General features: G+C 42.1%; 1 protein-coding gene and 1 long non-coding RNA gene across 13 annotated transcripts in view; one reads left to right on the top strand and one right to left on the bottom strand.

Moving 5' to 3' along the window:
• The window catches only part of SYNPR (synaptoporin), a 291170-nt gene extending 288860 nt beyond the window's left edge, over positions 1 to 2310 (top strand). For both annotated transcript variants that reach the window (XM_077858229.1, XM_077858230.1), the window contains one exon: positions 596 to 2310. In XM_077858229.1, the coding sequence (XP_077714355.1) occupies positions 596 to 853 (258 nt within the window). In that variant the 3' untranslated portion in view covers positions 854 to 2310. The remainder of the gene's footprint in view (positions 1 to 595) is intronic.
• The window catches only part of LOC144289806 (uncharacterized), a 128883-nt gene that overhangs the window by 52867 nt on the left and 49900 nt on the right, over positions 1 to 26116 (bottom strand). For 10 of the 11 annotated variants that reach the window (XR_013357779.1, XR_013357778.1, XR_013357774.1 and 7 more), the window contains 5 exons: positions 25794 to 26037; positions 24909 to 24999; positions 23401 to 23591; positions 12053 to 12211; positions 11620 to 11682 (listed from right to left, as the gene is read on the bottom strand). This is a non-coding gene — a long non-coding RNA (uncharacterized LOC144289806). The remainder of the gene's footprint in view (positions 1 to 11619; positions 11683 to 12052; positions 12212 to 23400; positions 23592 to 24908; positions 25000 to 25793; positions 26038 to 26116) is intronic. The other variant, XR_013357775.1, reaches the window with a different exon arrangement.

Below are 26116 nucleotides of genomic sequence, written 5' to 3'. Positions count from 1 at the left end.
GCTCACCTGGATACCACCTGTACAAATGCTTATACCATACTTCCATCTTTAGTTGATTCATTTTTATAGCATTACAAGAACTGGAAGAGTCATATCTCTAGCCATAAAGGGAAGGTAATCTAATAAATTAATGCACTATCATTAAAATCAAAGTTCTCGACTCTGTACCCCCAAAGGCCTCTTATATAATGAGGAATACCTCATTTGGGGAGACGGTAACATTTAAGTAAGGGCTCAGACTATGGAGTCAGTCAGATCTTGACCTTCATCTACTACTTACTAAGTCATGTGACCTTAAACAAGATTCTTGCCCTGAATCTCAGTTTTCACATCTTTAATATGGGTATAATAACAGAACCTTCTTCTCAGACTGAATGAATGGATATACATTAAGCCCTTTACACAATGCCCAACATGGAGTAAGCATTCAATAAAAGTCAGATATTCTAAATGAAATAACAGATCCAAATGAAAACTTGGAAAAGATCTCAATATTGAATGAAAAGTAGCCTTACATATTGTGAAGGATTTTTCTGAAATTAAGATTTTTCTTGCGCTTCTGACTATCAACTCATTTGTTCTGATTCTCCTTCAGGTCTTTGGGTTCTTGAACTTTATCCTCTGGGCTGGAAACATCTGGTTTGTTTTCAAGGAGACTGGCTGGCATTCCTCGGGACAGAGATATCTTTCAGACCCAATGGAAAAGCACTCGAGCAGCTATAACCAAGGCGGGTACAACCAAGACAGCTATGGGTCAAGCAGTGGGTATAGCCAGCAGGCGAGCTTGGGGCCGTCCTCAGACGAGTTTGGTCAACAGTCCAGTGGCCCCGCCTCTTTTACCAATCAGATTTAACAGGTAGTATTTGCAGTCTTCTGGAGATAGCCTCACCACCTTCCATTCTAGTAGCAGAAGAGTTTTATAAGAGTTTCAATCAATTATTAATGCAGAGGGTGTTGAATGTAAATCAGATATCTGTAGTCCTCATTAAGGCAGAAAGGCCTGGGTTATGATAAATGGTACTTAGAGAGGAGACGACATGAAGAGATACATTATTCATCATAGAAGCCTAATTGGAGAGTACCCTGTTATATACACAGATACTTTTATGGTCGTTTTGTAGGTGTGTTGAGATAGTAAAAGCATTTTGTAGCTTAAAGTCTCTAGTATGTATTATGCATAAAGTAAATTATATAGCACTGAGTTTCCCTAAGCGTTTTGATGCGAAAGATGTTTTAACGATTTCTATAAGACTATTTGGTGTATCACATGTGCATGTGTCATTGTGTTTGGTTTCAGACCCTGTAGGAATGTGAGTCTCCAGGTATTTGTTTCAGACAGTTACTCTGTATTTTTTTTTTTTTACTTGATGAATCAATCAGTGCTCATATGATTTAGTGCATGAATAAGCATTTTCTCTCAAAACGAACAATTGAACTGTATTTATGAAAATTTTCCAGTTTGCACCATGAATTTGTTAAATGGACGTTTAAAGAAAAATATATTCATTTCTTTGTATACTTGCAGATTTGTCTCTTTGGCTTTACCCAATTCTGAATGCATTGTAACTAAGGTTTGGGATTTTTTTCCCTGTTAGTCGATATTCAGTGTTATATATGGCAACTGCCCAATATTTATTCTACTTACTTAGCTAAATATTTACATTCTTGTAACTTTCTAAGGTGTTTTGTGGCTCTTATCCAATGGACCATGAACAATAAGCCCAATAAGTGTTTGTGTTTATGGAATGTTGTTTTCTTAGAATCATAGAGATGCAGATATCAGACACCACAGCCGAGAAGCTATTGTGCCAACATATTAATTTATAAAAGATGTTCTGTAGAAACTACACTACCAGCTAAAAATTTTAAATCCTATTTATTTGTAAAGTTAATATGTTCCTTGATCCAATTCTTAAAAATTCTCAAGTCACGGCTTAACTTACTAATTACTGATTCTGATTTGAGTGTTATCCATAAATTAGAAATGACTTCCGTGAGCGACTCTGATCCCAAAGAGGGTTCTCATGAAATATTCCTCAGAATGTATTCATTATCAAGAAAATGCCAATCTTCGCTTCTTTGTTTTAACTTGATTGAAACATCAAGGCCCAGCAGTGAGGGCAAACCGTGCATCTGTATTTCCAGATAAAAGTTGTTATCGATGTATAAACTCTGTGTGATGTGATGTTGGAAGCATTTTAACACAAAACAGCCGTGTTTCTTAGATGATATCTGTAACCAGTTTCTGGATCCTGTTGGATAAATCTGTATTGTGATATCTATTTGACCTTAATAAAGTTATTGCTTACAGTGCTGGCTGGATAGTGCAGAATTACAATAGAACCTGGTTAGCTTTAACAGTGAAAGAGCAAGGTATAAATGTGCAGTGTTTCCAGTCTCTTCCCCTGCCCTTGTTTCCAAGCCCAGGGATGTTCCTTCATTGGTTCTCCCATTTTAGGACCCCCTCTACACCCACTGCTATGCAAAGCGCTGGGGATGTGAGAGTAAGAAAAAAAAAGAAATGTGCCTCACCTTGAGAAGCTGACCTTGTATTAGGAGAGATAGACATTGGGCAGCCCTGGTGGCCCAGCGGTTTAGTACCACCTTCGGTCTGGGGTGTGATCCTGGAGACCTGGGATCAAGTCCCACTTTGGGCTCCCTGCATGGGGCCTGCTTCTCCCTCTGCCTGTGTCTCTGCCTCTCTTTCTCTGTGTCTGTCATAACAAATTAATTTTTTTAAAAAAAAGGAGAGGTACACATTAAAATAGTCACACTCCACTTAAATGGGGTGCAGCACAGAGAGACAGAGGAGTCCATGAGAACACTTATCCAAGAGTCTTGAGCTAGTTATAGAGGGAGATCAGAGAGCTTTAGACTAGATGCCTGCCCTGGGTTTCACACGGACAGAAAGAGTATCCCAGAGGGAGAGCATCCTTGCAAAGCATCTCAGAAGGTGGGAGGCAGGATGAAATGTCTGGTTGCCTGAGTACAATGAGTGAAGGGATCTTTGCAGAGGTGGGCTGCTGGTGGGCTCGTGGGTGGAGGGAGGTGCTGCTAGGCAATCATGGTTGAGAATCCCGTCTTTATCCCCAAAGAAGCTAAGGGAACTCACTAGTGGATTTTTTTTTAAGATTTATTTATTTATTTATTCATGATATACATAGAGAGAGAGAGAGAGAGGCGGAGACACAGGTAGAGGGAGAAGCAGGCTCCACACCGCCGGGAGCCCGAAGCGGAACTCAATTCCGGGACTCTAGGATCGTGCCCTGGACCAAAGGCAGGTGCCAAACTGCTGAGCCACCCAGGGATCCCCTCACTAGTGGATTTTAAGTGGAAGTGGGGTATAATGAGATCAGCATTTTGGAAAGATCTCAGTGGCTGCAGGGTAGAGTGTAGACTACAGGAAGACAAGAAGAAAAGACTCCCCAGGCAGAGGAAGTGGCCTGGACTGCTGACATCTGCGAGGCAGCAAGTTGGCTATGGGAAGGGAGACTTCTCATTTCCTGGGAACAGTGGCTGAATGTGACCGCTTCCTTCTGTGTTCTCCAGGAGGACACTTTTTTTTTTTTTTAAGATTGATTGATTGATTGATTGATGATAGACATAGAGAGAGAGGCAGAGACACAGGAGGAGGGAGAAGCAGGCTCCATGCAGGGAGCCGACTCAGGACTTGATCCCAGGACTCCAGGATCACGCCCTGGGCCAAAGGCAGGCGCCAAACTGCTGAGCCACCCAGGGATCCCCTGTTCTCCAAGAGGAGATAGTGGCCTCTGCTTCATGTACTGTCATGGACTCTCCAAACCAGAGAAACCCCTATAGCCAGAAGTTCTCATTACTAGCCTTAGCCCAAAGTAACCTGGGGTCTCTGATCAAGCGAAAGCACTGCCTGCTCTGGTCTAAATAGAGACAAGCTTCCACGGTCCACTGCAGATTCACAATAAATTGCTCCTACAAAACAATAGGTTATTTCACTAAGCTGGTTTTATTCCTTCTGATTTCAAGAAAAAAAGTAGAAGACCTGACCTTTTAAAAGTGGACAATCAGTTAGCAGGAGAGCTAGGTCTCTGTGCCCACTGGTCTTAACTGGGAGTTGAAGCTTCTCTGCTCCTAGATGTATTTTGGGGTGTGACTTCATCCTCCTGACCTTTCCTTGGAAGGAGGTAATGCATCCAAGGAGAATAGGTGGGTCCTGAGATCCCATTTGCCTGGGTTAGAATCTCCCGTGCTGCCATTTACTTGACTTCTTGACTTGAATTTCTTCCCTGATCCCTCTCCAAAGCCCCAGACTTTCTGAAGCCACAGCTGAAGGCAAGTGCAGCCTGAACGTGAAGGGAAGTTAACACCCCAGGGACTACCCTCACTCACTGGGTGATGTGGACACATCAATGAATGCCTTTGGCAAGACACTTAACTTCTCACTCATTCATCTGTCCCCTCCCTACAATGGGGATAATATGATAATATCTGCCTCACAAGATGCTATCAGGATGAAAAAGGTAAGGCATTTAAAGGCATTAGGACACCCAGTAGGCACTGTTGAGTTCCAGGGTAAGGTGATTCCAGGAGGCAAGAGTGAGGGGGTGAAGGGAGGAGAGAGAGAGGGGGGAAACCCAGCAGGGTTCCTGAGTCATATTCAGACTGGCTACAGCAATTACCCATCAAGGGACAGGAGCTGGAGTCCATCTAGCAATCCCCAGCCCCCGTTGGTTGAGAGCTCCCCACAAGGTGGTAACTTTCCCTCATTTCCAAGTTACACTTCCCTACAGGCTGAGCAGGCTGCTGTGACTGCAGAGAAATATGCCCAAGGCTTAACAACTATTAGGTCATGGGTGGAGTGGGAGGAGGGGAAGCAGCATGAGTGCTACCACCATCCTTCCTCCCCATCTCTTAGAGACTGTGACCTTGAGGAGAGGTCAAGGGGAGCCTTGAAAGCAGCATGCATGAAGGAGATCACCAGCAGGAGCCATCCTGAACAACAGGGGCTGAAATTCGAGGCTGGCCAAAGGAAGCAACATTAGGGCATTACAGTCACCTTCTGCAGTGACCAATGAATCTTACTATTGTCAGTCTGTAAAACAAGGATGCAGATAATCCTACTTTACGGGACAGTGACCTGATCGTGTGTGGGAAAGGTCAGTGGACCCTAGGGTACTCTACAGATGTTAGCTGGCTAACTGAATGTTGAGGTATAACTACTCCACACTTTATAAGCCTGAGTTTTTATAAGTCAAACTTCTCATTGTACGGAGATGAGCAAAACACAGCTCCTGGCATCTTGGAGCTTACACTAAAGATTGAAAGACTCCAATAACAGACATGTAAATAAGCCAAATGTGTAAGAATAAGTTTTGATTGGTGCTCTGAAGGGAAGAAATGAGGCACAAGAATGGGGAGAAGTAAAATAGGATGGTCCCAGAAAGCCTCTTTTTTTTTTTAGAATTGTTTTTAAGATTTTTTATTTTATTTTATTTACTCACGAGAGATACAGAGTGAGAGAGAGAGGCAGAGCAACAGGCAGAGGGAGAAGCAGGCTCCATGCAGGAAGCCCAACGTGGAAATCAATCCCAGGTCTCCAGGATCAGGCCCTGTGCTGCAGGCGGTGCTAAACCGCTGAGCCACCTGGGCTGCCCTAGAAAGCCTCTTGGTGAAGGTGACATTTAAGCTGAGACATACAGAATGGGGAGGCATGGTAGTGGGCAGAACATGTCAGGCAGAGGAGAGCACACCCGAGGGCCTCAGGGAGGAGACCACCCAGCTCCTCTGAAGAAATGACAAGAGCAAAGCTGGGGGGCCAGGACATGTAAGGAAGGGTAGGGAGGTGGGACTTCAGAGTTTGGAAGAACCGGACCCCAAAGAGCCTTGTAGGACACAGGAGACAAAGTTTATTCTAAGTGAAATAGGAAGCCACAAAGCAGGTAAACAGAGTAATAACAAGATACAATTTTCGGTTTGTAAAGATCAATTTCCTGGCTTTCGTATTGTGCTGTAGTGACATGTCAACATTAGGGGAAGCTGAGTAAAGGGTTCTTGGGACCTGATGTATTATTTTTGCAACTCCCTGTCAATGGGGATGCTCAGACTGGATAAATTAATTCATCAATTGATTCATGAGCTATTTACTGAGTACCTACCACATGCCAAGCTCTGCTCTAAGTTGCTGGGAATCAGATTTGACAGAGAGAGACATTATCTCTGTGCTTGTGGATTTTATAGTCTGGTGTTAGGCAGAGTGCTCATATACAAATAAAGAAATAAGAGAAATTCAAATAGTGGTAAATGCTAAGGAGGAAATAAAACAAGATAACCTGAAATGAGCAATAGGGTTGGAGGAGGATGGACACAGTATGAGTTTCCAGAAGCCCTGGAATGAGAACATTGTAGTCTGAATGAGGAGGGAAGCTCTACCTGTGTTAGGCTGGTTCTTAGGTCTACAGAATCTGTGCTCGGAAATCTTCAATGCTGGCAGAAGAATAGGAAGTCTTCACCTACCCAAAGCATATGCAGTTTGATGTTCAAAGGTCATAACAACTCTAATTTCATTTCACCCAGTGAAAAAGTGGATGCCTTGTCACCATGTCCCCCAGAGAAGTAGACTCTGAGGCCAGAATTCAACCACAAGTAGGGAACTGGGAACTGAACGAAAGAAGGGAGGTGAGCAAATAAATCTTGCATTATGGAGAAGGGTACAGCTGTGCGCATCTGGGGCTCAGTCCCCCCGGAAAGCCTGAGATGCAGAGCAGCACACTCCCACTTAGTATAACCAAGGGACAAAGGAACCGTGAGATTTATCCATCAAGTCCTGTCAGTCACTGAACAGCGACTTTGGGAGAGTGATGATTCCCCAGCACTTCTAGATGACCCTGTGCACAGGGGATGCGGCTACAGCAGAGAAAGCTTCGGGCAGCGTGGCAGGTGCTGGCAGGTGGGAGTCACTGGTTCAGCGTGTATGCTGTGCTGAGTTCCAGGAGGGTGTGTGTGAGCCATAAACAGTGTCTGCCAGCCTGGGGTTTGGCTCCAGTAAGTAGCTTCACCAACTTAATGTCAGGAAAAGACTAGAATAAGTCCCTCTCCTTTTAATCCTGAGAGATTTTTTTCCCATGAACCCCTCCAGTCTACCCAGCATATAAATATGACTTAAACCTCAATATGCCATATGATATTACCTAACTCCCCAAAGACAACAATTTTTAATAACAACTGTTAAGTAACAACTAACATTTACTGTGCACTTACAACACACCAGCTACTTTGCATTTAACCATAACAACACTGAGAGGTGCTAGTATTACTCCCACACGAGGTCAGAAAACCAAAGTTCAGAGGATTGACATGATGACAAAATCCTTATTGTCACCATCACTAATAGAAATAGTTAATTGCTGGTATCTACTGATCATCCAAACTGCACAGAGAACTATGCTATATACTTTAGACTCGTTTGCCTATCTAATTCTCATGGGAAATGCAAGATACAATGCTATTTTCATGCCCATCAAGCAGGTGAGAAAAGTGAGATTGTAAAGGTTGGGCGACCTGTAGCTCAAGGTTACTGAGCTGGAAGTGGGCAGACCCCAAATTCAAATTCAGGTCTCTCTACATAAGACTCCTTGCTCTAGACCACCTTGCTAGACCCCAACAAGTGCTACCCCACTGTTCTACGTTTTAAGCCAGAGGTGCTTTGTCTGTCCCATTGGGGCTCATTCAACAAAGACCTAGACCATCAAGTGCTTCACTCGACCTTCCATAGGAATACTGAGTCCCTAATAATTGGAAGGATAGCTCCGGCCAGAATCATTTGTCAACATGAATAAAATCAGACTCAGCACACTGAACAAGTTAATTAAGTCATTAAGACCACTAAAGGTCCAGTTGAACCAAGTGATTTCTTAACATGCTTGACTTGGAGTCTTGAGGCGTTGCTGGGTTTTAGGGCTCAGGTGAATGCTTCTCAGAAAACCTGCTGGCAGCAAGTACTTCCAAGAATGGCCCTGGCTATGACTTCCACGCAAAATGTACAGTGGACATTAAAAGGCCAAGATGAGAACAGAAGATGTCCTGAAAGTAGAAATATTTTAAGTCTAGTTGAGTATTTTCACTAAAGGCGCAGGTGCCCTGGTTTATCGAACAAGACACTTTTAGGAGGTTGTAATAAGTCTAATAGGTTTCCTGGTGGCTGAGAAAGGGTTTGTCTTCAAACCACTGCTCTTTTATTCATATTTTGATTGCCCTCTTGCACCCTAAGAGAGTCTAATGGGCTTGTTCAGTGAACTAGATGCACTGGCTCATATGACCTTAAAGTCATCTCCCTACTTACCAGAAACAATTTCAGGTGACACATTACTCGCTTTCATGCCACTTTGGTGAACACACACACACACACAAGTAAAATGCAAACTCAACAGTTTTTCATACTTAAACTATTTTCCCTTCTTTTCTGTGAACTGAAGTTTCTCCTGGATATTTTCTCCTCTGGTGTCTTCAGACACTTCAGTCTATTCTGATTGATCTCCAATGTCACATTACTTCCAGAATTTGATACATTCTATAGCTTACACATCACCCCAAGCATTGCTATTCTTTTCACAAATCCTTTGTTAATCTTGCTCTCTCGAAGCTCCTACACCTTCTTAAAATTTCACATTTATTATTGATATGTTTCCACAGAACCTAGCATGGAGCCACATGCACTAATGGGGAATGCATTTTTCAACACAAACAGTTAACTCAGAGGAGACCCTAGGTCCAGACATATGTCTTGGAAGCTTTGAGTTGCATCTTTAGGCATTAGTAGATGTGTCATTTACTTTATTAACGCTAATTGATCGTCTAACTTCCCAGCAGCAGAGTGCAAGCATAGTCTTGTAGTAGAACTGGGTTCACATCTAGATTCCATCATCGGGTCCAGACTGTGTGAGCCTATAAAAGTGCCTCAATATCTCTGGACCTCAGACTCCTCATCCACATAATATGAGACTGTGGTATCTACTTTTACTAGTTTTCTCTGGCTGCCAAAATTACCATGAACTTGCTGGCTTAAACAACACACATGTGTTATCTTAAAGTTCTGTAGGATAGAAGTCCAACAGGGGTCTCACTGGGCTAAAACCAAGGAGCTGGTGGAGCTAGATCCTTTCTGGAGGCTCTAGGAGGAATCCATCTCCTTGACACTTCTACCTTAGAAGTCACCTGCATTCCATGGCTCTTGACTCTTTCTGGTTTTCTTCTCAAAGCCAGCAGCAGCAGGTCAAGTTCTTCTCACGTGGCATCACGCTAACTTCCTCTTTGCCTCTCTCTTGTATTTTTAAGAATCTTTGTGATGAGTTTGCGCCAGTCTGGATAAGCCAGAATCATCTCCTGACTTTAAGGTCAACTGATTAGCCATCTTATCTTCATCAGCAACCTTAGTGCCCCTTGCCATGTAACCTTAGGTTCCTGGGATTAGGGTATGAACGAGTTCTGGGCATTTGGGGGCAGAGGTCACTGTTCTGCCTACCACTCTACCCACCCCCCACAGGTCAGTAAATTTCCTAGCAGACTTGCCTAATCAGAGGGCTGAGTAGCTGATAACGATGATTAAAACTGATAGGTGTTCCAATCGACAGCACTAATTTTTCTGTTAGTGAGATGACCCAGCCTATAGGACCAATGTGTGGCAACTGATAGATTTTCAACGTTCATATTTTGAGACATCAACTTTGACCATGCTCCCAGTCAGGTAGCCCGTATTTACAACGTTCCTTGTTGAAGTGCTCTAGTAATTAAAATGCAGTGTTTACTGACGGGCTCCTGGAAGGCACCAAAGATTCGTTCAGTCCAACACACGGCTGGAGAAACAGCTGGATAAACAAAGTACTTCCCTCAATGTACTTACAGTCCAAAGGGAGAGATTGCAGATAGACCTGAAATTACATTATGTATTCATTTATTTATTTGTCCTTCATCTCTCTCCCACTCCACAAAGGTCTGGGACTTTGCTAAATGCACACACCTGTATTCTCAGTACCTGGAAGAGTGCCTGGAATATACCAGGTACTCAATAAATGTTGAACGAATGCAATGTAATAGATTAGACAAGCTATTATGTTAGAGGTTTCTCATAAAATATGCAACCTAGATGATATAACATATTGATGAGCCAGAGAGGAAAAAGAATGTTATCTTTCCTGTAGGAAGTTTCCAGCATATTTACAAATAGTTCCCATTGTGCCCACACAGAAAGGGCTCCCTGCACTGTGAGGCCTGCAGACCTTGGCTTTCACCAGCTCATATCGATGTACTCTTTCTTATTACCCCATTGCCTTGTTTGCAAACTGCACCATCTCCAGGTCATGATACAGGAGTCACCTGAAGCCATACCTGTGCCTTATGCTAGGGACCATCCATTTTACCCACCTTTCTCCTCTGCACCCCCAAAACCCCTAATAAGTAATAAACAAGCTAATTCCACTTTAGGGGCAGTGAAAGATCTGGTGAATTTGTGATCAAGGTGCAAGAGCTTTGCCTGATCTTATAGAAAAGAAGAGAAAACAACTCCTTGGTCTCCTATACTTGACTTCTGTACCAAAGGGCCCAGGCAAACATTAAACTCAGCATGTGACATGTTAACCATAATCTTTCCCCCAAATCTGTTCCTCCTATGTTTCCAGTCTCATTCAATGCAATCACCATCAAATATCCCAAGAATTCAAGCAAGTAAACTAGATAATGTAACACATCAGAGATGGAGAAAGAATATTGTTATCTAACTCATTTGAATTCTAAGCTTTGGATAACCATCATGAAATAGTGACTGTGTGCTTGAAGCAGAGCTTTAGCATGGCTGGTTTCTGTGCAATCCGGTTTTCTGGTTTTCTTCTCAACTGTTCCTAGGCATCCTTAACTGGTCTCCTCAGGATCATCACACAACACTTGGAGGTTAAGGCTAGTCCCCAGCCCAGCACTAAGGACCACATTGGACCACATCTCCATTGACAACAGAGCTGTCCCCTTCAGCCTGGTATGGAAGGAGATCCAGGACCAAGCCCCAAAAAAGCCCAATGTGATAGACTTGGCTTCCTTCAAAGTTCACAGCAGGTCAGGGAAAGCCCCCCAGGCCTAGGCTGCACACATAGCACAGCACACAGCATGACACCAAGACCATGTCTTCACAAAGAGGATGTCCCAGGGTCAAAGTAAGGGTCATTGTCTGGCAAAGAAGAGAAGTGCTTAGCCAGGAACCACAGTTGAAAATTTAAACCAGGAACCAATGGAGATAGTAGATCAAAGATCCAGGGTCCCTGCCACCTCCCTCTCACACCCCCTTGGCCTTGTGTTCCTATAAGCCAACACAGCAGTTTCCAGCAAATGCCTAAGTAAAGACAACTACAAAGGTGATCCATTGTAGGAGGCAGATGACAGAGGTAAGATGATCCGTGAAGAATTACCCCAGAGACATGAGAGTCTTAGGAGAGCACAGCAGAACCTCCTGGGACTTGACTCAGAAAATGGCATTAGCTGGGGGAAGGAAAGATCAGGATAAGTATAGATAAGTGGGATAGTAGTGGGATAGTAGTCAGTCACAGGCTGCAGACTTTTCCTTTAATCTGCCCTCAGGGCCAAGCTCCTTTCTGACCATCTGACCTGCTAACTTCGCTGACCCTCCGTCATCGCTCCGCCACAGATCCTTTACTCTTCATCCTCTTCCTACAAAGGGGGAAATAAATTCATGTGAATTTTTAGGCCGCCAATATTTGGTTCTCATATTCAGAATCAAGGAATTTAGGGGGCACACTTGTTTGAACATATTGTTGCAAAGTGAAATGGAAATGATAATTTCCAGAAACCTAAGTGTAGATATTGGTATGCGATGGAGGATTTTAGAAAGTGTGACAGGATAAAGGATGCCTGGAGCGGGTGAGCATTTATACAGAAGCTCCAGGCGATCACACAAGGCCCGGCCACTGCACTGGGCTCATCTCTTTGCAGTACAGACGCTCTGAACAGTAAATACATTTGGAATGTGCCCCAGTGCACCCACACCACTAACCTCTGAGTTTCACAAAACAAGTCTTACCTTTACCGCATGAGACACACTCCATTTGTTACTGGACTTGTCTGTTCCATTCTATTGTACTTCATGTGTTTTTTAATGCTGGTCTCCACTCTCTACTGAGTCACATATACCAAGGGGTCACCACTAATGGTTGGATACAGATCATTGTGGGGCCCATGTCTGCATGATAGAAAGTTTCAACATCAGATCAGAAAAGTAGTTTAGTGAATGAGCAAAGCTTAGAACCTAGAAGATTCTTATCCTGTTCTGACCAGTTCTTTCTGCCATCATTCCTTCCCCTCTCCACCTCCCCACCCCCCAATTCACTGTGGGGTCCAGGGAGGCGTTAGTTTGTTGGGAAATAAAGAATGAATGGGAATTGTATTTTATTGTAACGACGTAAAAGGGGATCTCTGGGTTCTAGGAGAGAAGTTAAAGAAATCACTAAAAATCTATTTTTTTTCAATTTGGAGTTGTTTGTGAGGAAGAAAGAACCCTGAAAGCCTCTAGTGTGAAAAAGGGAAGGAGAAGCTGTCAACTAAACCACTGAAGCCAGGCAAACAAACCCTCCCCGCAGAAGTAAGAAATGGCAGCCCTCCTCCAAGCAAGGACTTCCCAGGGGCTCAGAGGCTTCATTAATGCTCCTGAACCACAGCCAGGCAAGGACAAATGAGGGGAGCACAGCAAGTGCTCCCTCCTTCATTACATGGTTATTTGATTTGGCTGCTCAGGGGCCTTTATTTTCCTCTCACTTTTGCAGAAAGTTGTATAATCAGAGGTCTCCCTCTTCTGACCCTCCCAGACTATACCCCCAGAAGCATTGTTCTCACATTCTCACATTCATACAGATCTTTCCAGAGATGGCCCATGAATATGTAAGTACACCCATAATCCACTCATTCTCAACAGGGCAGTATTGACCCTAAAAGGCTAAAAATCGGTTCATGGTAGGAGGAGGGTAGAAAAGTCCTGCTCTTTGTGTACGAAACACAGATAACACACTACCTAAACAGATAGACTATGTCTGAGATGCTAATTTTTCATTGGAAGTCCATTAGGGAAAAATGTCTAAGGGCTCCTGGTGGCTCAGTAGGTTAAGTGTCCGACTCCTGATTTTGGCTCAGGTCATGATCTCAGGGTCATGAAAGGGAGTCCTGTGTAGGGCTCATGCTGGGTATGAAGCCTGCTTTAGATTCTTTCTCTCTCTCTCTCTCTCTGCCTCTCCCTCCACCTCTCCCTCTCTGCCCAGGTGTATGCACTTTCTCAAAAAAAAAAAAAAAAAAAATGTGGGTAGCCCAGGTGGCTCAGCGGTTTAGCGCCGCCTTCAGCCCAGGGTGTGATCCTAGAGACCCAGCCCACGTCCAGCTCCCTGCATGGAGCCTGCTTCTCCCTCTGCATGTGTCTGTGCCCCTCTCTCTCTCTGTGTCTCTCATGAATAAATAAATAAAATCCTTTTTTTTAAGTGTCTAAAAAGTTTCTTAGAGATGTTAATGAAAAATAAAGTGATGATGTAATTCCATTTATTGATATATGTAAAAGGTAGCACACTTTACTGTTATACCCTGTTCTAGAAGGCAACATATGATAGGATGAGTGTTTGGTCTCAAGTTTCAAATTGTAGTTTGAATTCTAGCTCCAACACTTAGTGGTTATGGGAAGGTAAGTTTCTTAATGTGCGCCACTTTAACTTCTTTGTCTAGAATGAGGGTAATAGTGGTAGCAGCTACCTTATAGGGTAACTATGAATATTAATGAATTAACACATGAGGTAAAGCACTTAGAATATTGCCTAGCACATGGTAGATGCTCTGTAAGTGCTTGCTACATTGTGATTTTTCCATTTAATCATAGGTCTTAGAGATTGTCCTATATTCTCTTTAGTGACTGAATGGTATTCCCATTTGTGGACACACCATAATTTATTTAAGCCAGGAGTGTGCAAATGATAGCCCACAAGCCAAATTCAGTAAGCCACCTGTTTTTTATTGGCACACAGCCATGGCCATTGATTTGCATATCTCCTAAGGCTGCTTTCTCACTATAACAACAGAGTCCACGTGGCCCACAAAACCTAAAAAATTTGCTCTCTGCTCCTTTATACAAAAAGTCTGCTGAGCCCTAGTTAAGTCAATCTTTTTCTGAAGAACACACACATACACTATTGGATCCACATTCTGCTACAAAAATATCAGAGCAATGAATATTTTTAAACACACATCTTTAAACATGCTAGCAAACCTACTGAAAAGATAAATACCTGGAAATGGTTTCTTGGGTCAAAAGATATAATTTTTATAGATATATCCAGTTCCTTCCTTACAGGTTATATTAATATATTCCCACTAGCAGTGCTCAGGAGTACGCCTTACCCCTTACCCTTGTCACATTAGGATATCATCTAATTTGGGGGTTTTACCACTCTAATAAGGTAAAAGAAAAACATTATAGCTTTGTTGTGTAAATATCTTTATTTTATGATGAGATTGAGTTTTTAAAACTCTCTTAAGGAATGCCTTTCTTTAAAAGTGAATAAATCCAACAGTAGCTGATAGGTGCTGTGTCATGTGATTTACCCTTGCAGGAACTCCTGTGAGCTAGGTAACATTATCCCTGTTTTACAGATGAGGAAACCAAGGCCCAGTGAAGTTCATAAACTGGCAATGATCAGAAGAAGCATGGGAGTGCTGTGGTTAAGAAAATTGGCCTTAGGGGCACCTGGATGGCCTTCAGCTCAGGTCATGATCCTGGTGTCCTGGGGTCCTGGGCTCCCTGGTCAGCAAGGAGTCTGCTTCTCTTTTTCCCTCTGCCCCTCCCCACCCCACATACTTCTGCACTTGCTCTTTCAGTCTGTCAAGTAAATTAATAAAATCTTTAAAAAAAAAAGAAAAGAAAATTGTCCTTGGTGTCAGACTACCTGAATTCGATCTACAACTTCACCACAATTATTAGCTGTGTGACACTAAATGAAACTTAACCCCCTGTATGCCTTGATTTCTCTTTTTTTTAAAAAATGAGAATAACAAAAGTACTCATCTCACATTGTAATATTGGAAAATAAACAAGGGCTTTGATGCTAATGGTATTGAGTGGTAAAGCCACCGTCTGCATCTAGGTGTTTCTAAGCTGGAAGAGAAGCTCCTAAACACTTAAAATGTTTCCATTGGTGACAGTGTATGATTACTAAGCATTTTACATTTGCTCAATAAATAGCTATGGATGTCTTTACTCATTCTTAGAGACTTTTAAAAAGAGCACCAATCTATCCATTGCTGCAAACATACACATGGTACCATGGCCTCCAAGTCTGAGAATGTCTCGACGCACTCTGTTACAACTGTTTGGAAATTCTGAAATATGAAACCATTCAGGATAAGAACTGCCAAGGAAACATGAAAACTATTTAATCCTTCAAATGTTTCAGATCATCCCCATCTGAAATAACACAGGCAGTACCAAATTAGTTTTAGAAAGACACATATAAGATAGATTTTTAAAAATACTTTGTGTCTACACCAAATATACTCCTACAGTGCACTTTTCTGAATGGAGTTAGTTTCCTCACAGAACAGTCAATTTGTCACCTAAAACCTAGTGCACCACTGTCTAGTGGAAATTTCCACGATGATAAAGACATTCAGCATCTGGTATGACCAATATGGTAGCCACTAGCCACCTGTGGCTATCAAGGTCTTGAAAAATATGACCAGTATTACTAAGGAACTGAATTTTTACTTTTTGTTAATTTTAGTTAACAAATTGAAATTTGAATAGCTGTAGGGTAGCTAGTAGCCACAATATTGGGCAATGTGGCTCTAATCACAGCAGATTTTGTGCGTATTTTCAAGAGGTAAGAAAGAACGCTACTGGCTACACAGTAAATATTCCTTTAACACCTGGGAAACAAATTGCTGGACTCTGATGTCCCTAGAAGGGCTAGCTGGTAACCCAGTAGCTCTTAGTTCACTGAATTTAATCAGGTTTTACCTCTCCTGTACTGTCCACCTGAGGAGACACAAAAGGAAACAAGGCAACTCCATTGTCAGTAGTGCATGAGTTGCCAGCAATTAGCCCGTAGTCTCACCCAGCTCACAAAAGTGTTTCATTTGGCCCACACAGTGCTTTACAGTTTGAATTAATGGTCAACATGCAAGAGATTTTTGCATTTCAGACTTCATTAATAAATTCAAAAGGCCCTCACAACATTTCTACCCTGGAGTAGACGGCAGGAGCTGTGAAGATTCTACTCCCTTTCGAGGACACTTATATTCCCCAGGTTGACGAAGTCCCCCACCATTCCCAATTGTCAACCTTCCATTTTCCTTCACTCATTAATCCAATGCCTGGCTGCCCCCAGGAGCCATGTGAGCTTCTAATGGCTACTCTTGGGCTTTGGCCTGTCTCCAGCCACTTCCCTGAGACTTTCCCAATGCATGTATATACAACCACACAGTTTATCCATGAGCCTTACACTAGTAGCACCTTGTATTTCTGTGCCTTTGCCTTTGCAAATTCTCTTCCTCTTATTTGGAATGCCTTTCTCTGTCTGGTTAACCCTGACTCCTCTTTTGAAATCCAGCCAAAAGAATACCTCCTCCACAAAGCCACCTGGACTTCCCCAGGCAGAGAGAGCTGCTTGTACTTTTCAATGAACTGTGTACAATCTGCACACTGCTGTCATCATTTATTTCCTTCAGTCCACTGCTCCAGACAAGCATTTCCTGGAAGGAAAGACTAGTGTCTTACCTAGCGTCCCTGAACCCTAGCACAGGTGAATGAATTCTGAAACCTAACTCTCCAGGCCAGGCATCATTCATGGATCATAAGAAACTGCCAAGAGTTTTGCAGTCTGTTGCCTCCCATACTTTCATGATGAAAGCCCCTGACGCCTTCCAGCCTCCACTTGCCTACTCTCCCTTCATGTCCCATACCTCACCAAACCTGTTATACCTGCTGTTTTCTCTGCCTCTAGAAATAGCAGAGAACCTGTAACCATCCCACAGCTACTTAGTCGAGCTAATGACTTCTGAGTTCTTCTAGCCCCTTCTTCGGGAGGGACATCCCCATATCCTGTCCTCTCCACTTAACCCATCATCTCTGTACAAATAGCTTATTTCTGATCTTGACCACAGGTCAATAGTTTCCAACCTATCTCCCCATCTGTTTTCATGCCACCCTGATCCATTTTTCACCATAATCCACCCCCCATGTTCTAACCCATCTGAAACATTTGCACCGCTCCCCATAAGCCTCAGAATAAGCCCCTTTTACCACACATGGCAGTTTTTTGGTCACTGTGCTCCAGCCCAAACAGCCTCCTTTCCATACCTCAAAAGTTGGCACATATTGTTTCCTCTGCCTGGAAAGCTCTTCCCCCAACACCTCCCACAGCTGGCTCCTTCTTAATTTAGGACTCAGCTCAAGTATCATCAGAGAAGCCATCCCTGATCCCCTCAACTTAAAGTTGCCCCCGCTTATATTGTCACCCCATGCTACTTCATGATGGTGTATCAGATTCCTTTTTCCAAATCAATAATTTTCATGCTTGTTTATTGTCTGTCTCTTCCACTAAAGTGTAAGCATCATGAGAGTGGAGACTCTAAGCCTTGATACAGTGTCCTCATGTAGCCCCAAGCCCTGCTCAGTTGCCTGATACACATCATTTGAATGTCAAACAATAAATGACTCTATGAATGAATGATGGATAGATGAATGGATGGCTGGATGGATAGACAGACATATGTAAAAAGCAAGCATCTATTCTAACTCATGCAATGATGAAAAAATAGTTCCAAAACATGTTCCAGTGCATTCTTTCCAAAAGTAACACTTGTTCTAAATTAGATATTTGGAAAGAAGTAATCTCAAAGTGTATAAAGAAGAATTTTTGCTGATCGATGGTGTCAGTGATAATCAGGTGGAGGTAACTAAGGTATCCACTAACTTTTATTTGGGGTTATTTCAGGTACTCTGTGCTCCCTAAAACTTACAAAAAGGGCTTAGCAATTTAAAATTGGTAGTGGGATTTGCTCAAGCAGACTTGCTATGTAACAATTTATCATCATGACAGGTGCTGAGGAGTTCAAGGCAACGTGCTGATGCCTGCTTTCCTAAGTCATGGCTCAGGAGAAAATATATTTTGTTAGGGAAATTAGAATCCTCCAAATAGATTCTTCGGTGTATTAATATCTCTGCTGGACTCAAGATTGGATATTTCTGTTTACAACTTGGTTATCTTTATTTGTATCTGTCCAATTTCAACATGCCAGTAGGAAGACACATTGACAGCTGTTTTAAATTTAAAAGAACAATTTTATCAACATAATATCTTTTTAAACCCATATGCACCTTATGGTGAGAATGTAATCCAAAAGAGAGTAAAACAAAAGTACTAAAAAACACATAGATCTTGCTAGTATTCTGGGTATCAAAGTCTTTCAGGTTAAGCCATATTCTCTTCAACATCGAAGTACCAGTGGAGACTTCGATCATATTGTATTTTACTTCTTCAGCACAGATTAGTCTCAAACTCTGACACCAGCATAGAAAACACTTCCACTGGGTTTGAAAAGTCGTGTGCTGGTGATATAAGCCAAGAAAATAAAGACCTGAGTGATAGCTGAGCAGTCCAGTTCCCTGGGGGAAGGCAGGAATAGATAAGAGTAGACAAGACCCAGCATAGACAGAACCCGGCAGCAGGAAAAGGACTAATCATCGGGTCAGAGGAGGAGACAGCCAAGAACTCCCCTAGGACAATAGTGAAGGCTCGCAATACTCCCAATTATTGAGTTAAGCAATGCCATGACCTCTCCGACTTTCAGAAGCACAGAAAGCGGCTCATTAGACCTCAGGCAGCAGGCACACAGCTCTGAGAGATGCATGGGATAGAGAGGGAGGGAAGCCATCAATCTAGCATATGTCCACTAGAGACCTGGTTTTATAGTCAGGAATTAATGTCTCCCTTCATTCTGTGCCTGGTCCCCTATAGGATTTAAAACAATCCTGATTCTATATGAAAACCATGCATAGGATTTTCTTAAGAAAAGGAAATTCAGGTTTTGTAACTAATTTAGACGAAGGTGGTTGTAACCGAGGGAAGAAAGAACTGGGCAGATGGGGCACAGGAATGTGAAGGAGGTGTTTTACTATATGCCTTTTATATGTTTGGTTTAAAGCATGGAAATGTGTTATTTATTCAAAAATAAATTAAAAGTTTGAAGGTACATAGTTAAACACTTTCAGATGACTTTGAAAGCAAGCCTTTTCCCACATAAGCTACCATTTTGGGAAAATGCAAGCGAGCACTTTCTTGCCAGGATGAACAATTCCTTCAGTCTTTCAGCCAGATCTCTTTAAGCATATTGTGTGGAGCTGAGCATTCTCGCCTGATTTCTTCACCCTGTGGGTATTAAAATCCTAAATTAAGAAGCCACGGATTAACCAAAGACTTCCAGACCCTCTTAATCGGTAGTGGATTGCTAACAATAACAAAGCCTAAAATCTTGTTTAATTTTCCATGTTAATTGACGGGATAATAAGCATTGATTCTACATGTATGCGTGTGTTGGCTGCGTCACTGCAATTATAGGGCATGTTTTATTTATGAGAGAGGCCCCAGATTGCTCCAGCGATCATCAGAACCAGTTCTTTCCTCTCAAATGAGCATCAGAAAAGTCTGCATAATGACAGTCACCAATGGAAAATTGAAGGTTCTTGCTTTTCCCCCCATTACACTGTAGGATAATTTTATGCCCAGACCAATCAAATGTCCAGCATTCTTATTCAGGAATTTAATTTCCACCATATCAGACAGGCAGTAAAATGCTTCAGGCCATCTGCTGGCAGCTCCACTGGGTGGGCCCATGACAAAGCCACAGTCTTTCCAAGTGGTTTTGCTGACACCCAGCCAAAGAGAGAAAAAAGGCCTGACAAGGGAACTTGTGTGTTGTCAACAGGTTTGGGCTCTGTGCCTGCTGTCTCCTGGATAACAAATCTAAAAGAACTGTTTCATTAAAAAACAAACAAGTACAGATGTTGCATGAAACATGTAACATAAAAAGGTGATCATAAAGACAAGACATCCCAATGCTGACCATTAGAAGATCACAACAGTGTGGGTATGCAGAAAGAGAGCAGTAAAATGTAGACATAAAACTTATTAGAGAGAGAGAGAGAGGAGAGAGAAATGACAAACAAGCAAACACCTATCGTGCACTCACTATGAATCTGAGGCTATTAAAATTAGTGAGGAGACAATCTCGAACCAAAACTGACAAACAGCCCTGTGAAGGCAATGAGTAGGGACAAGAATGCAGTGGAGTTCCATGAATGTGGGTACTGTGAGTGGCAAAAAAGTGTGGTGAGGTCATAGAAACTGTCCTCCATCAGATCAGAAAATTGGCTCTTGAGCAAGTCACTAACTCTCTGGGTAAGTTTATGAATAGACAGCAAGTATTTAAATAAGCTAACATTTCTAACATTGCAGAGGAACTCTGTTTCCCAGAAGACAGAGTAGACATATTTTCCCTCATCTTCCTGCTAAGCACATCTAAAAACCCTCGACATTCTACATAAGACAAACACAAGTCTAAGAGATGGAGAAAAGAAGACAGATATTCAAGGGTCCTCAGAACTCAAACAACAGGACAATTAGTTCCCTGAGGTTTCTTTTTGTTTCATGTATACCAGACTGGGTGAGATGGAAGCCACCCACCCACCCAAAACACCAAAGGGCACAAACGGAAAAAGCCCCAACAGAAGCCTACCCTCTCTAGCCAAAAGGATAGGAATGAGACAGCCTCCCAAAACAGAAAACTTTTAGAAAATAATTGCTCTACTCTAGGTAAACACCATTACAAATGATTGTGCCCCATCCCCACATAGACCCACAAAGATCAAGTATGCAAACCAAACCTGCCATGAGATACCACCTCATTAGAATGGCTACTACCAAAAAAAAAAAAAAAAAAAAACAAAACAAAAAAAAAAACAAAAAAAAAAACAGGAAAAAACAGAAAATAAGCATTGGCAAGGGTATGGAGAAATAGAAACTCTTGTGCACTGTTGGTGGGAAGGTAAAATGGTGCAGCTGCTGTGGAAAACAGTGTGGCAGGTCCTCAAAAAATTAAAAATAGAATTAATATATGCTCCAAAATTCAATTTCTGGGTATATACCCAAGTGAATTGAAAGCAAAGACTCAAACAGGTATTTGCACACTCACGTTCATAGCAGCATTATTCACAATAGCCGAAAAGCAGAAGCAACCCAGGTGTCCACGGATGGATGAATGAATAAACAAAACATGGCATATGTATACAGTGAGGGGAGGGGGAAATAGGCAATTACTGTTTTAATGGGTAACTATGCAAGATGAAAGGAGTTCTGGAGATGGATGGTGGTAATGGTTGTACAAGAAAAGAATGTGAGTATACTTACTGCTACTACCGTACACTTAAAAAATGGTTAAGATGGTATATTTTATGTTATGTGTATTCTAATATATTTTTTAAACAATTATACGAAACCACAACATAATAGAGAATCACTGAATGGTGATTACAGAGGTGGAGTATAACCTTTATATTTTATGACAACCCTGTGTCCTTGCCTACAATCATGGCTACCAAAAGAGGATTTAGCTATCTATGTAAGTCTCATTGTGCTTCACACCAGCATCCCACTTCAACAAGATCAATCAGGAAAAAAATGTCAGGGGAGGGCCAGTGCCACTGGCTGCAAGGACACTACCATCTAAAAGTTAGATTGTTATTGCCTGGCTACATAAGGTACTATCTCAGCAAGAAAGAAAGTATCTGGGGGATCCCTGGGTGGCTCAGCGGTTTAGCATCTGCCTTCAGCTCAGGGTGTGATCCTGGAGTCCCAGGATCGAGTCCCACGTGAGGCTCCCTGCATGGAGCCTGCTTCTCCCTCTGCCTGTGTCTCTGCCTCTCTCTCTCTCTTTCTTTGTGTGTCTCTCATGAAATAAATAAAATCTTTACAAAAAAAAAAGAGAAAGAAGAAAGAAAGAAAGAAAAGAAAGAAAGAAAGAAAGAAAAAGAAAGAAAGAAAGAATCTGGTCTCCTTTTACTGCAGAAAAAGAACAGAGCTGTCTATAGAGTAACAGAATTAGATTAGGCCTTGAAAAAAATCAATACAAGTTGATGCCCAATGCCCAGAGCCCATCTTTCTAGTTTATTCAACAGAGCTTATAGCAACAAAATTGAAGAAAAATTCTGTAAACTAAATTATCCCTATAAAGTTCCCATTGGAAAGGAAAGGATCATCTTTATGAATAGAATTAAAGACATATTTAGTTGGAGAAAGAACTTCTTAAGGCTCATTCTGGCCTAGCAGAAGGAAGAACAGTGCTCAAAGACAAAATCAGCCCTGGTAGGTCAGTGAGCTGAGCAGCATCTTTCTTCAGCTGTTGGGATCACAGGGGTGCCTGGTGCCAGAAGACAGGCAGTGCCTTCCTAATCGTGGCCTTTCAAACTGAGATGAGCCAAGCTTCCTTAACTTCATTCTTCAAGTGAATTCATTCGACAGAAGTTTTAATAAACTTAACGATGTTAAACATTTTCATGCATGTATACACTCATATGACCACCTCCCAAATCAAGAATATAAAACATTTTCATGATCCACAAAAGTCTCCTCGTGCTCCTTCACAATCACTCTCTCTTCCAAAGGGGAAGCACTATTTTAACTTCCATTACTCGAGAAAAGTTTTCCTTGCTCTTGAACTTCATATAAATGGAATCATACAGCATATGTATTCCTTTTTTGTGTCTGGCTTCTTTATTCAACATGTGGTTTTGGAGTTTACTCATATTTTCATGCATATTTGTAGTTTGTTCTTTTTTATTGATGAGTAGTATTTCAAGGAGTATAACCAAAGAGCCAGTAAGCATGAAAAGGTACTCAAAATCATTACTCATCAAGGAAATGCAAATTAAAACTACATGGTGATACCAGAGTGAATAAAGCTTTAAAAAGACTGGCAATGCCAAGTGTTGGTGAGGATATAGCAAAAGTGGAACTCAAATACTATTGGTGGAAGTGTAAAATGAAGCGATCTTTTTTGGAAAAGTATTTGGCAGTTTCTAAGAAAATTAAACATAATTTATTCTATGACCCAGCAGCTCTGCTCTATTCCTAGATATATATCCAAGAGATATAGTGCATATGTATACAAAAATATCCATAGAAAAATGCTCATAGTAGCTTTATTCATAATGATCCCAAAATGGAAATAACCCAGATATACAGATACATAAACTGTACTATATTCAAATGAAGAGTTTTTGGGGTTCTACTGTGGGCAAAACATATCCTTCATTCCTGTCGTCTCTTCCCTTAGTGGACATGATACCTTTTTCTTCGGGATTTCATTTCATCCTCAGATCCTCTCAAAGCAGGGAGGGAGCGTTGGACATTATGTATCTCCCAGGACCACATATATGCCCGACTTGCCCTGGCGATTGTCACATCCTAGATTCTGGGTCACATAGTAGTCAACAAATGTCCAATTTCATAAACATTTCCTGAGCAGGTTGCTAGACCCTGAGAGGAAGATACAAAAATAATTAAGATACAGTCCCTGCAGAGGAGATAGTGGTGGAGAGTGTGATTTTTGGAGTCAGAAAGACCTTGTTTGACTCCCAAGTCGTATTTGTGGTGTGCTCTTGGGCAAGCCCTGATCTCCTAATCTGTGTAAGGCATCTGCACAATGCAAATGATAATAATAGTGCCACCAAAAGAGCATTCTAAGAATTGCATGTGAAGTGCATAGCACAGCGTCCTGTACTTAGGCAGTTATAAATCAATGCTATTGATGATGAGAATGTTCACCCTCTAGTGAGGAGAAAACGATAAACCGTAACTAATTACATATTCAAAGCAGATGATCAGAAGTATTAAAATAGAAGTAAGAAGTGCTTTGGAGAAATAGAAAGAAGAAGCTAATTTGGGCTAGAGCATTATAGTAAGATTTCTCATAGAATTTATAGAGAGTTGGGTGTCAGTTGAGGAAACAAGAACCACAGCTCTAATTTTAATGAACAAATAGTGCAGTGAGAGGCAACAGGATATAATAAAAAGAGCATTAAGCTTGAAACTATACAGCCTTAGGTTTAAATGTAGCCTCACTCATTTATTAGCCATAGGATTTTGAACAAGTCATCTAAAACCTCCAAGCTTCTATTTCATCACTTGTAAACGATCGGAATTCCTATGTCTAGTGGCTGTTGAGGAGAAAAGAAAGTACTTATTAAACACCTAGCACACTGCCAGTTATTCCAAGCACACGTTTTCACAATCACATCAATTGAATGAGAAACTAGGAGTCCACACACAGTTCCTCTTGGGATGAGGCTGGTGGTTCTTTTCCAAAAGGTGACATCATGAGCAAGCTGATGGCATTTGCCGACAGCAATGACTTTCACGGTAGTTATAAGACACTTAGAAAATCTAGCAGTCCTTCCAGTTAGGAAAATGCACACATACTTAAACATTTTTACATCATATCATTCAAGAGATTCTGAGACTCCCCAAAATGTAATCATGGAGCTGCCGAGGTTCCAGAACCTAGCACCAGAAAAAGAGAAGCAGGGCAGTGAACCAAGGTGTGAGAGCAAATACGTGAGCAAAAACCTCTCCTCTGATGACATTTTTTTTTCTCACTCAAATAGTTTACCAAGCCTCAGCACCATCAACACCCTGCTGACGGAGCACTCCCTCAGGCTGCTGAGCTGACAGCAAGAGCCCTAGGGTTGCTACCTTGGGAACAAGGTCTTGTGTGCCGCGGTAAGCCCATGTGGGGTCATTCGTCAGATCCGTACTGGCAAGCCACACCTTTCCTTTCCCCAAACTGATACCTACCTCAGAATACTCATGTACCATCCTCGTATTGCCAAAGGGCCAGATTGATTGAGAGATTTTTTTTAATATTTTTTTTCCAGATGGTTTGGCCCTGTGTGTAAATAGCATAAATGTTCCATGATGTTATGAGATACTGGCTTAGGAAAAAATCATGAATTGTCATCTGACCTGTCAACAGATGCTGCTATGTCTTTTTGAGAATGCCATGGATGATTTGATCCTTTCCTCCTCCTCTTCCCCTTCCCCTTGTTCCTCTCTACCTCCTCCTCCCCCTTCATGTCCTCCTTCTTCTCTTTCATCATCATCATGCTGTTTCTTACCCATTTCTATTCCATTATCGGCCCTCCTCTATGCCCCAAGAGGTTAATTCCTACAGATTCCACCTCTGAGTCTCCCCTGCTACACTGGCTAGAGGTCAGCATGTGGGCTACTTCTTCCCCACTCTTTACCTGCTTTGCCTGATTTCTAGCCATGGCTGCCTCCCTACAACCACGGTGCTGTGAAGCGGCCCTGGCTATAAGAATCCTGTTGTCACTGGGCTCCATAATACAATTTCTTCTCCTTGCCCCTTCAGGACTACAGGTGCCAGCAGTCTCTTATTGTTGCCAGATTCTGGGTGCCTCAACGTGTATGCTTACTTTCTTAACTCCACCCAGAGTAATCCTTCCATGGGTGTTTCTGGTGCTGATCTGAGTTAGGTTTGCATCTTGCCAGAACTCTGATGATGAGGTCATCTCTAACATCATCTTCTCTATGACTATTATTTGTTGGCTGCTCCTTACGCATCAGACATTGTGTTGCCTGCTTCACCAAAATCAACTCATTCAGCCTTCACAATAATTCCCTGAAGAAAGTATTATTCTGCAGATGATGAAGTAGACTTACCAGTGTTGAGGATCTTAGTCCAGACACAACCAGTAAGTGGAAGAGTCAGAATTCCAACCTAGACCTTTCCACTGTAGAGCTTCTTTTTCACCACTACCCGCAGTTCTCCAATGCAGTCCGTGTCAGAATCACCTAGAATCTGTGTTACAGCTCCAGATTCTGGGAAACATATCCAGAGCCCTCTGTGAGGAAACCAGCTCCAGGTCTGAACAGGGGCGGTGAGGTTGGCTCAGGGTTATCTGATCTACAAGAGATAATTGCACAGGCTATTTGACAACCTATAGGGTGGGCTGGCATTGAAACTCTGACCAGTATGGACACCA

This window comes from Canis aureus, chromosome 19 (genome assembly GCF_053574225.1).
Source record: "Canis aureus isolate CA01 chromosome 19, VMU_Caureus_v.1.0, whole genome shotgun sequence".
NCBI classification, from domain to species: domain Eukaryota; kingdom Metazoa; phylum Chordata; class Mammalia; order Carnivora; family Canidae; genus Canis; species Canis aureus.
Note: the sequence above shows the minus strand (reverse complement) of the source record. Positions and strands in the feature narration are given on the sequence as shown.